The following is an 11,161-nucleotide window of genomic DNA, read 5'->3' on the forward strand; positions in this document are numbered from 1 at the left end:
TTTTTTTTAAAAGGAAAAGAGTCTCTCTGCAATGGCTGGGGGTGAGTGGCTTTCCCTAATCATGGAGGACAGGGTGAAAGGGGGGGGGGGAGGAAGTGCCTCTTCCCTGGCCATTCACTTGAGAGCAGATGCAATTTTTCAAAAGGATCACTTGTTTAGTGATTTTCAAAAAACTCGGGTTGGGAAAAATAAAATGGGGCCGATTGGTTTTGAGGCCTAGATCTGTGCAAAGTCACCCCTATATAGCTTCCTACACCCATGTTTCTTGGCCCGTGCAGAATGGCTCTCAGATAAGTGGCCCATCGTGGCATGTTGCCTGCGCTGGCCAAGACAACTCCGAGGTTGATAACTGCAGGCCACGGGCTCTTTCTCGAGAATGTCTCCTCTTCCTCCCCTCTGCCTCTCAATACCGATGCAAAACGCCCAAGTTTTCTGCGGCCTGCAGTTTCCCGCAGGTCCTGTAGAGGGAGCCGCTCCTGTTTTGCACAGCTTCCCGCAATGGTGTGAACCCGCTTGTTTTGTGCCACCCTCTCTACGCCACTTCCGTTGGGGTCAGCCGGGAGGAAATAGCCGGGCTTCAACTGGGGAAAAAAGCGCGTCAGCCTGAGCAGAGCCGCGACCGCGAAGCAGGGAGCCCGGAAGCGAGCAGCGGAGTCGGTCGGCGGCGCTTCTCGGCGTGGTATCCAAGGGGCCGTCAGGCCTGCTGCAGTGAGAGGCATCCGAGGCAAGTGGGCTGGTGTGCAAACCTCCCGCGGGGCAGATGCGCGTGGGCTGGAGAGGAGCCCTGTTGCAAGTGACGGCGGAGATTGTCTAATGCGGCCATTCCTGGCCTGGGAAGGGCTTTATTTCGTGCGAACCCTGCAAGGAGAGAAACGGCATCGAGAGTTACTCTTCGGACGCGTGCGGAGCGCTTTGCTCTTGCTGAGCCCCGAAACCACCACCCGCACTCCAGACTCCAACCCCGGACGCGTCTTGTCTGAATTGTTCGCTTTGGGGTGGGCGTGTTGGATGCTTTGCCTCTTCCCCAGTCTTAATGGCAGTGGGCAGTCCGGGATAGCAGCCTGGTGTACCTCTTCTACGGCTACACGTCGCGTTTTGTGTTGAAAGCAGGAGGTTTTCTCGTGTTTAAACGGGGGTGGGAGAAGCTGTGGGTCAGTCGCCGCCCTTGAGTGGCTGCAAAGGCCGGGAGCCCGTGAGTTGCCCGTTGCCGCAGCCCGAGAGGTCAGGTGATGCTGTTGATTCTCCGAGGAAGAACTTGGTTTCCTCCCCCTTCGGCCTGCAAGAGAGAGAGGCTAGACTAGAGCCAAAACCTTCAGTGGCTTCGTTGATTAAAAACTTTCTAATTGACCGGAAAAAATTCTCCCCGTTTTAAAAGTCTGCAAACAGCTACTCGGCCATAGATAATTATTTTTAGTATTTTCAAAGCGGCAGTGAATAGGCGCCACTTTTAGGCACTCTCTGCTTTCACTCTCATTTAGGATGGAAGGCATCTTGACCTGCTGTGGCACATGCGTGTTTTTTTTATTAAGCACTTCCTTTCTGTTCAAAAAAAGGGCAAGAGAGGGCTGTTCTCTCTCCAGTGGATCCTAGCATTGATATTTGTCAGATTCCCTCATAAAAATTAGTGACTGTGAGTGCAGCCCTAAGTAGAGTGATACCAGTCAGTGGGGTTTAGGGCAGTCCTACATCACTACATCCTGTGACAGTGAATCTACAGGCCAGTTAATGGTTGAATAAAGAAGTATTTCCTGTGCTTGGCCAGAATTGATTGTCTCCCAGCTTCTTTGGAGTCTTTGAGATATATTTGGAGTCTTTGAGTTATATAATTTTCTTCATCTTTATCGTACTCTCCAGAAGCCATTTTTCCCCTCTTGAAGCCCTAAACTCCATAGCCTCTCTTCATAAGGCACGTACTATAACCCCCCCACCCCCCCGGTTGTTTTGGTTGTTTTTAGCATGCCTTTCCTGGCTGTGCAATATCCTGTTTGAATTGGGCGGCAACCAGAACTGTACACAATATAATATTCCAGATATGTTTGTACTGTAAATAAAAGGACCACATTACCATAGGTTTGTTTTTAATTCTTTTCATAATAATCCCTAGTGGGAAATTTGCCTTTTGCATTAACAAGAGGGCTGTCTGTGATGACCGCAAGCTCTCTTTCCTAGTGTGTCGCTGCCATATCAGATTCCATCAGGGTGAATGACAATTTTTTTCTCGGTTTTATACCTCCATACCGCGAACCTCATTTTCTGTATCATTGTTCATGCGGCCATTCCCTCATTTTTAATAGATTACTGGCTAAATGCCTAGCCCACTATGACTTTTTAAATTGGGTAATTGTCCCAGTAGATAGAATGCATACCTTCCTTTATTTCTAGCTGGATGGCTAAAAGTAGAGTTGCCAACCCTGGCTCAGGAAATTCCTAGAGATTTAGGGGACATGCTGGGGAGGGCAGAGATTGGGGAGGGCACCTAGTGGGGATGAGATGCTATAGGGCTTTGAAGTCCTCCACCTTTGCCAAAGGAGCGGAACTCATTTGAGACCTTTTGAATTAAAAGGATAGCGATGATCACTGGCATGGCTACCCCTTTCTTTAAAAAATCCCTTGGCTTCTCTTTCTTTTCTTTGAAGGATGTTCAGCTCTCCCCTCCCCCCACAATACTGATTCCTTGAATTAAAAAAAAACACCGAGAAAAAAGAGGCAAGTAAGTGGGCCTTTTCTACCCCTTCAGTTACAACAAGGCTTTGCCTAAATCCCATTGTTTGTAGGCTGGATCGAGTGTAATGCTATGCGGGCAGCCCAACCCGGAGGAGGGGGGGGGGGTAGTGTGTTGTGTCTGAGGATAGTGCCACAGCAAATCAGCCCCACCACCTCCAAAGGGTTTCCAAGTGGCACACAAAGGGTGAAAATAGAGGGAGAATCCAGGTGCCTGGAAATCCCATTGAAGTGACAGAGTTAGAGCATGCTCTTTTTTTGTCCTAACTCTGCCACCAGCATGGGGGGCATTCCCGGGCTGAAAAGCTTTTGGAAGCTAACTGGGGTTGACTCCGCCCTTGGACCGCTCCCAATGGACTCCTTTGCAGTCTGGATTTCTGGGTTCGGGCGTTGCAGAGCCACACAATGCCCCATCACCCATGTATTCACCCACCTTACCACACATTTGCCCTTTATGCCAGAAAGGTGGGTACCCACATTGGCAGAACCCTGTGCCGATTCCACAATGGATTCCCCTCCTCCCCCGATTGGGCTGTAATTATCTTTTTCATTTCTATAACTCTGAAGGTGGATGGAGAATTCTGATCTGCATTAGCTCCCATGTGTTAGCTCCTATGGGTGTTTTTTTCCAGGGCACCCAGAACTGAATTAAAGAGTGTGAATGTGGGTATGGAATCAGTATGTCCCAGCTTTGTCTCAACATCTTTCTCCTTAGGAATAGCTGACCTCATTTTAAACTTTATCCTATGTGTTGCAGGTGTGGCAAGACAAATACTGTAAAGATGGTGAGGATTTTGGCCAACGGAGATATTGTACAGGATGATGATCCTCGAGTGAGGCAGAATGCTCAGAACTCATCCCGGCTGGTGAGATCAAATGCTAATTTTCCATGATCCTTATTACCTGAGGAACCCAAAGGTTTTTTATATTTGTACATGAGTAGACGCTGAATTGCACAGTTTAATAATAGTATTTGGACTCGGTGGAAAGAAGAGTCCCTTTTTCAGAGTTACATTCAACATGAGCCCAATAACACATGATTCCAGCATCAGCTTTTGTGAGTTAGAGCTCACTAACCTCTTATCTCTTTTTTGATAGTGTGACAGAGTTGTTGGATGAAGGGAATGCTGTGGCTGTAGCATAACTTGATTTCAGCAAGGCCTTTGACAAGGTCCCCCATGGAATTACTGAAAGCAAACTAGTTAATTGTGAGCTAGGCAATGCTACTGTGAAATGGATTTATAATTGGTTGACTGACCAAACCCAATGGGGGCTCACCAATGGCCCATCATTATCATGGAGAGAAGTAGCTATACCCTGCCTCAACAACAGAAAAAAACTCAATTTTGAATCAATCCGCATCCAGTTCCTAGACCTTCATTTCAGTGGAAAGCTCCACTGTGGTCCTAGTGCCTGCCCAGTTCTGCCCCCCCGGGTCACGATTCTTGGTATCTTTAATGCCACTTCTGCCAAAACCTTTTTTTCTGTGCACTATTAAGCTTGCTACTGTGGTAAAAGAGCATTTTAAATCCATCTAAAGTCTATTACCCAAACTTGCCTTTTTCAATCTTTGCACCCGCCATTTTGTGTTCGCTTCTGAAGTTCTGGCTTATTGTTTTTATGCGTAACTAGTGGGCCCGGCCACGCGTTGCTGTGGCTAAGTGTGGTGAAGTGGAAAAGAAAGAAAAGGGGAAGCAAACAGTTCGAACAGGTGTCATTGCACAATGCTTGCAAGGGAGGGGAGGGCCAAGGGGCCCCTTGCTCCCCTCCCTCTCTCTTGTTCCCTTGCATGGCAACCCGGGCGGTCCCTCCCTAACGTTCCCCTTCCTCTGCTAGGGTGGGCGGGCCATGTGCAGGTGGTTGGTCCTGTCCCTTTCACTCCCTTCCCTTGCAGGCAAATTATCTAGTGTAAAACACACTGGGAGGCATGAGCTACGTTGTGTTCAAATTTCAGAGCGTTTGGTCCAGCAAACCGCTGGACGCTCCCTCACCTTCCCCTTCCTCCACTAGGGTGCGTGGGCCATGTGAAGATGGCCCGCCCCATCCCTTTCACTCCATAAGGAAGTGGTTTTCAAGGAAGGCATGGTTGTTTCCCTTGTATCAGAGGGTGTTGCTTTGACGGCCAGCAGATGGCGCTGTTGTAGAACAGAACTGTGGTTCCAAATGTCACAGGTGTAGCATGTACACAATAACTGGCACAATTGTGACATGTACACAAAAGGAGGTGTGGAAACAGTATGGAAACCTGGCCGCACGCGAATGCGACATTGTGTGAAAATTTCAAAGCAATCGGTCCAGTAGTTTGGGAGATTACCTGTCAGCAGAAAAACGCACTGATAGATTTTTATCTATATAGATGGTTGTTTTCTTGTTTTATGTTTTTCTTGGGTGTTACACCCTTTGGATAACGATACAGAGCTCTCTTAAGGGTGAGAAATAACTGTTTTAAATAAGGAAATGAATACTGGCCACACCACTGTTCTATCACAGAATTGCCTTCATGGGAGTAAGTCCTCTCAGAATCTGCTAATGAGTTAAGTGACTGTTGCGATTGCCTCCCTCCCTGCCTTTTACAAAACCTCCTTTCTATGAATCCAAGTACAGCTCTATGGTTTCACTCTCGTTCCTTGCATTTCTCTTTTCCTCCAGGGGTTTTTCAACACGACGACAAATGCGGGCTCCACCCCTCACCAGCGCTTCCAACAGCAGTCTCAGCACCAGGGCGCCAGGCCAGGGGAGCGTTCGCCATTTTCAGACCTCAACCACCAGTTGGTGAACATGGGCTTCCCCACCTGGAACCTTGGCAGTCACGTGGTGCAGCCCTTGATGTCCATCCTGCTGCTGTTCCTGCTGCTGATGTTTGGGATCCGTGGCCTCCTCTTGGTTGGTCTCGTCTACATTGTGTCCCACTTAAGCCAGCGATGACAGGGCCTCCCGGGCAGGCCATGCCAGCTGCCTGGCTCAAGCTGAAAGGCCAAGTTTCCTTGTTGGGTGTGGATGTGTTGGAGAGGAAGTGCGGGTTGTGTGCCCCATTGTGCATGTGTGTGTTTATGTGTGTATAGGGTTCCCAGTTGAGAATCTTCATGTATAAAATACTCGGGGAACAGGACTGGACGTCCAGGCCACACGTGGCAAGTGAGCTCCTGAGGGTAGTGCTTCTTGCACACAAAATACCTCCAGCTGAGAACTGGATTGCTCTTCACGTCACCTACAACAATAAATTCATTTTGCTCTGCTGCTGAGGATGTTCTGGATACAGTCGTGGTCAAGGATTGGGGTGGTGGTAAAACTGGGGCTTGGATTCAGACTGCATTGGCAATTTCTCCCTTCTCCCTGCAGACTCCCCTCATCCCATTGTTCAGGATCTCTTGTCCCCCAGTGGGAGGGGGCAGGCTGCAAAGTTCCATTCTGCCATTGGAAAATATAGCCTGGTTCTGACCCTTTGTTTTTCAGCTGAAGGACTGAAAAGGCAGCAGCTGGATCTCTAAGTGAACAAACAGAATCTAGTCTGTACGTGGCAACATTTTCATGCCTGAAGACCAAGCAAATGTTGATGGTGCTCTGGAAGAGGATGTAGCTACGTATGATAGTTGGTAGTCATGGGCTTCAAATGAAGGTGTCGCTAATGCATCTACTTCTGAAACATGGCTCCAGATTTTTAAAATGGGACCGTGTCTGGAGATAGAATCTAAATAGTTTTAAGGCAGTGGTTGCAACTCAGGAGAAGTTAAGTGAAACATGTCTCTTGACGTAATCTGGACTTGCAGCCAGACTCTGTTTACAAGGAAGTAAAACCCAGTGATTTCTGTGGAACTTGCTTATCAAACAAATGTGCCTGGGATTACAGCCATAGTTATTTTGTTTATGTTTGCAGGTTATACCCATCAGCATATGTCACTTGAGAGTTCTTATGAAGGCTTACATGTAACAGTAAAATAAATGATCTGTAAACTACAAGAGCCAGCGCAGTATGGTGGTTGAACTGTAGGCACTGATCTGGATTCGATTCCCGCTCCTTCACAAGAAGCCTGCTGGGTGATCTTAGGCCAGTCACAGTTCTCTCAGAACTCTCAGCTCATGCAGAGGGAAGCAAGGGCAAACCACCTCCGAACATTTCTTGCCTTGACAACCTACAAGATCTCCATAAGTCAGTTGTGACTTGTGGCAGTTTCCACTGCCGTCCCCAAAATACCAGGCTTTATCATCAAAAGAACACGAGAAAGCAATAAAAACAAATTCATAGCAGAATCAAAGTTCCTAGTAGACATTTAATAATGTCTAGGAAAAAATATCATAAAACCATCAGTGAACATAATGAACTGGCTTCATAAAAACCAGCGTGCCTCCTGAACTTTCATGGTGAAGCGCCACCCCCTCCTGTTCCGTTTGAGGTCAGATGTCAACACTTGAAAGAAGGCATTGTGCTTACATTCTGTTGATTTCAGTGGGATAGTGACATCTTTTTGTGGCTTGTGTCCTGTTTCTGTGATGCAACCTACATGCGAACTGGTCATTGAAGCAGAAGGAGCACCGTGTACCTGTGGAGCCCCAGCTGCCATATCTGGCAGTGGGAGCCTTTTGTATATCTGGAGCTCTGGATGTCAGCTAGTGTTCATGTATCTAGCGAATACTGTCCCCCGCCCTTTGCCTTTCTAGGGTTTGATGCCAGGGAGATCTGTGTTCAGATCTGTGGGCCAAGCTTGTGCTCTTATCATATAAATGAGTTGCTAGGTCATGGTTTGAGATGTCTTACCCCTCTCACACACAAGAATAGCAGAAGACCGTTGTGCTTGAGATAGATATAGGAATTTTTGTTTTTGAACTATTGCAGAACTGTTTTATTAATCACCTCTGACTCAAACTGGAGATAGATCTCCCAAGCAAAATTTTCTTCTGTTAGTAAATACCCTGTTGCAGGCAGGAAGGTGTTGGATGGGTGAGAAAAACTTTCTTCATAAGTGCGGTTGGACTTCAAGATAGGCAAGTTGAGCCAGAATTGAAATACTATTCCCAAATTAGGAAGTGATTAGAATCTATATGTAAATACAGATCTCAAGAATTATTTTGGTTAGTTTAGTTATGGTGGCTTCACTTATTGAGCTTGGGGGACGGGAAGAAGAGCTGGTGGCTGAGGCCACTAGGTGAGAAGGCCTGTACATATTCTCCCTGAAATTTGTGAAATTATATGTGGAGGCCCCAGTGAGATGATCACATGAGGGCTGCCATATGTGAACTTGCCCATAATCTTAAAATGCTGTGTGTTTGTATGTGTGCATGTGTGTGCATTGCAACGGGGAAGCCTTTCTGAGTGAATGTACACTGGGCCAATTTAACGTGGTTATTGCTTCTGTTCAGTAAACTGACTGGAATGGCACCTCCTCGACTGCACATTTCTCAATCCCAATGAAATGTGTTAGGAGCTTTGCCCTAGGCCGTTTTCTCTCTTAATAATGGCTTCCTGCTAAAACAGTGTGTCGGGACAGAATTCAGTCAAGGAAACGCTGTTTATATAATCTGCTGCTGTTTGTAATGCTGGTCACAAAATGTTCTATAATACATATTTTTTTCTCTTTCCAAGATGACTCCAGCATCAATTCTTTTTCTGCTTAATGTTGGTTTAGCAAGGAGCGTGGCATGAAAAACGAGGTGCGCCTTCCCATATTTACCTGCTTTATTTCAAATTCATCATGAGGCCTTGAGGCAGGTTGCACACATTTGCATTGGATCTGTGGCCGTACAGCGCACAGCCCACAACGCCTGACTTGTGTTGCCTTCCCCATGTAGAGATTAACATCTTCTTCAGTTAGTAAGGCCAGCGTCATGGTGAGGTCATTTTTCTTTTTGAAGATGCTCTGGCTCATCTAGATGAAAACTTAGATAAACTTTAAAAGATTAAGACAAAGGATGTAAGCAGCCTACCGTGATTTTTAAAGAATCAATTGCAACTCAGTTTTGGGGACAGCAGTTCCAAACACCTCACAAGCTTCCTCTGCCAGATAAGTATAAGTGATCATGTCCACACATAAAATTATTTAAATCTCACTTTGGGAAGGTAATGTCAGGGGTACTAGGGTTTCTCAGGAAAGGTGACGTACTATGCATTTACAAAGTTTTCCTTTGAGGCTGCAAATCTTAGAAAAATTATGCTATCTTTTTTCATGGTTCAAAACACAGTTTTTGTGAAACCAGAAAACTATCAGTGAAATGCAGAGGAGTCCCATTTGTTAAAATAAGACTACTACTGTGGAGATCCCTTCCTACTCCGTTTCATGAATTATGAAATATAGATGACCATTCAGCCTAACTACTGGTTAAAGAAACTATTACACTTTATACAGCTTTCATTCTACAAAAGAATGTATAGCAGAAAATCATTGCATGGCATTTATAATAATATGGATGGCTGAGAAATTAAGTGCTGTATAATGAAGTATTCTGGTATTCACTATATGGTGATAAGAGAAAATTTGCACCCACCAGGCTGAAGACTAAAAAATCACAAGGAATTTTATAGCATCATAGCAGTGTTGAAAAATTATTTCAAAGCAATTTTGTACAATACAGGTACATAGGAACACAGTAATTATTATTTTCTTTGTTAACACAATAACAGCAACAGACATAACAATAAAAGTAGGCATAGTGAAACAGAGCTAAGAAAGGGCATATTGAAACAAAAACATTTTCTTGTTTCTTGAGCAGGGAATTTCCAGAACACAGTTATTCAAGCAGTCGTGCTTAAACCAATCTTTAGCTATTCAGTTGGTGGTGGAAGACAATGGCAATTTACACACTTGTGGTCTCCTTCACATTGAGAATATATTCCTCTCAGGTTGGATTCTCTGTTATACATATGTTTTTCGTTCTTGGTAACTGAACGCGCTTTCAGATCAGAGAATTCCTGTGGTTTCCAAAACCCCTCAAAGTGGGACTTTTTTCTCACTCTTTGCAGGGAAAGTATTTGGCTTTCTTTGAGTTTTCTCGCTCCTCCACGCCTTTCTCCATCTACACCACAGCAATTCCTCCCGCTCTTCAGGCCTCCATTTCAGAACAATCAGAAGGGCTTGCTTTTCATTTTTTTTTGTTTTAACACTGCAGTGATAGGCCCAGTGAAACTGACATGCTCTAGTGAAGTCAAGTTAGACCAAATATGGCAACTTCCCCTTCCCAAAGGCGGCAGGCAACCTCCCCAAATGGAGATTGAATAGAAACAACAAGGAAGGCTGGCAAAATGTTGGACTGGCTTGCCTAGGGACACTTTGCAGGAAGAGAATTTTTGTGCAAATAAAAAAAACTATAGGGAAACCCCACTGCGAAGCAAACAGCTGCAGGGTAAGTAGTGCATGGATAAATGGCCAATATTAAAATCTTGAAATTGGATTTCTGCTTCCCTTCAGGGCAAACTTAAAGTTCTATTGCAGAGGCATGTAAGGAAGCTCTTGTTCCATTGCAAAGTTCTGGGGTGGCAATTCATTTATGTTGTAAGGGTGTGCTTAATCTTGAAACGATGGTAGGCAAAGAGTTTGCCATTCTCACCCTTCTCCCGAACAAACATTTAATCCCCGCCCCCTCACCCAGGTACTTTGCAGTGGAGATCATGCTTATTTCCAGCAAGGCAACAATCACAAAGTGAAGCTTGTGGGGTGCAACCTATATTGCATCTTACAAGCTGATGTTCTGCTTTCTGAAGGTAATAGGGCATGTCTAGACCTGGAAGGGGCACTTTCTTGTCCAACCTTTTCCAGTGCACAGGCACCTTAAGAATGGCCAAAGCAACCTTCAAAAAAAAATCTGCACAGCCAATCAAATCTCCAATGGCCAATCAAACATTTCCTGACTAAAGCTCCACCCATTTTCAAAAACACTTGGCAGGCGCTAGGAGAGGTGATTGAAAGCTGCATGGTGCCCTTTGGAACTCCTGGTCTAGCCCTAGTGTCTGTGGTGTTGCCAAAGGCAGGGCAGCTGACTAGAGGCTCATACTGGGGATCATTTGCAGGGAATGATAGGACACCTTAATTCCCAACTATGACTAAAAAGGGCTCCTCTGGGCCTGGGCTCTGTGGGCATGCCCAGTCCATGGCTGCTCACCAGGCTAAACTCAGGCTGCCAGTTCAAGCTCCGGAGCCCCTGATGTGCAGGTTTTCTGCTAGTTTTGGAACCCTGAATCCGAAGCTTCTGTGCCTACAGGGCACTGCTTTCCCTGGTAGAGAGATGTGGGTGACCAAGGAAGCAAATGGATTTGGTCTGAGGAGTACAGGGTTGGGACCGCACTTGGAGAGCCGTGCAGGGGTATTGTCAAAGATGCCTCCTGTTGCAGCTGCCGGCTCTGGTGTGAATGGTGTGAATAGTTTCACAGCTCACCAAAGAGGTGACTGAATTTAATTTGAGATGAATGGGTGCCTCCCTCAATTGAAATGACATTTTCATTGCAAACTAACAA

At 45.9% G+C, this 11,161-nt stretch overlaps 1 protein-coding gene across 1 annotated transcript; it reads left to right on the forward strand.

The window, feature by feature from the left end:
* Positions 1–561: 561 nt before the first annotated feature.
* FAM241B (family with sequence similarity 241 member B) lies at positions 562–8,298 on the forward strand. The gene is made up of 3 exons (XM_048506471.1): positions 562–724; positions 3,479–3,587; positions 5,371–8,298. Exons 2-3 carry the CDS (start codon positions 3,504–3,506, stop codon positions 5,644–5,646), a joined length of 360 nt encoding a protein of 119 aa, XP_048362428.1. The 5' UTR covers positions 562–724; positions 3,479–3,503; the 3' UTR covers positions 5,647–8,298.
* Positions 8,299–11,161: the final 2,863 nt, after the last annotated feature.

The sequence above is a fragment of the Sphaerodactylus townsendi genome, linkage group LG08, assembly GCF_021028975.2.
Source record: "Sphaerodactylus townsendi isolate TG3544 linkage group LG08, MPM_Stown_v2.3, whole genome shotgun sequence".
Lineage (NCBI taxonomy): Eukaryota > Metazoa > Chordata > Lepidosauria > Squamata > Sphaerodactylidae > Sphaerodactylus > Sphaerodactylus townsendi.

Excerpts from the sequence above, each read along its gene's own strand:
- FAM241B (XM_048506471.1), top strand. The coding sequence starts at position 3,504 with ATGGTGAGGATTTTGGCCAACGGAGATATTGTACAGGATGATGATCCT. Across the intron at positions 3,588-5,370 it reads CTCAGAACTCATCCCGGCTG|GGGTTTTTCAACACGACGAC; the intron begins GTGAGATCAAAT and ends CTTTTCCTCCAG.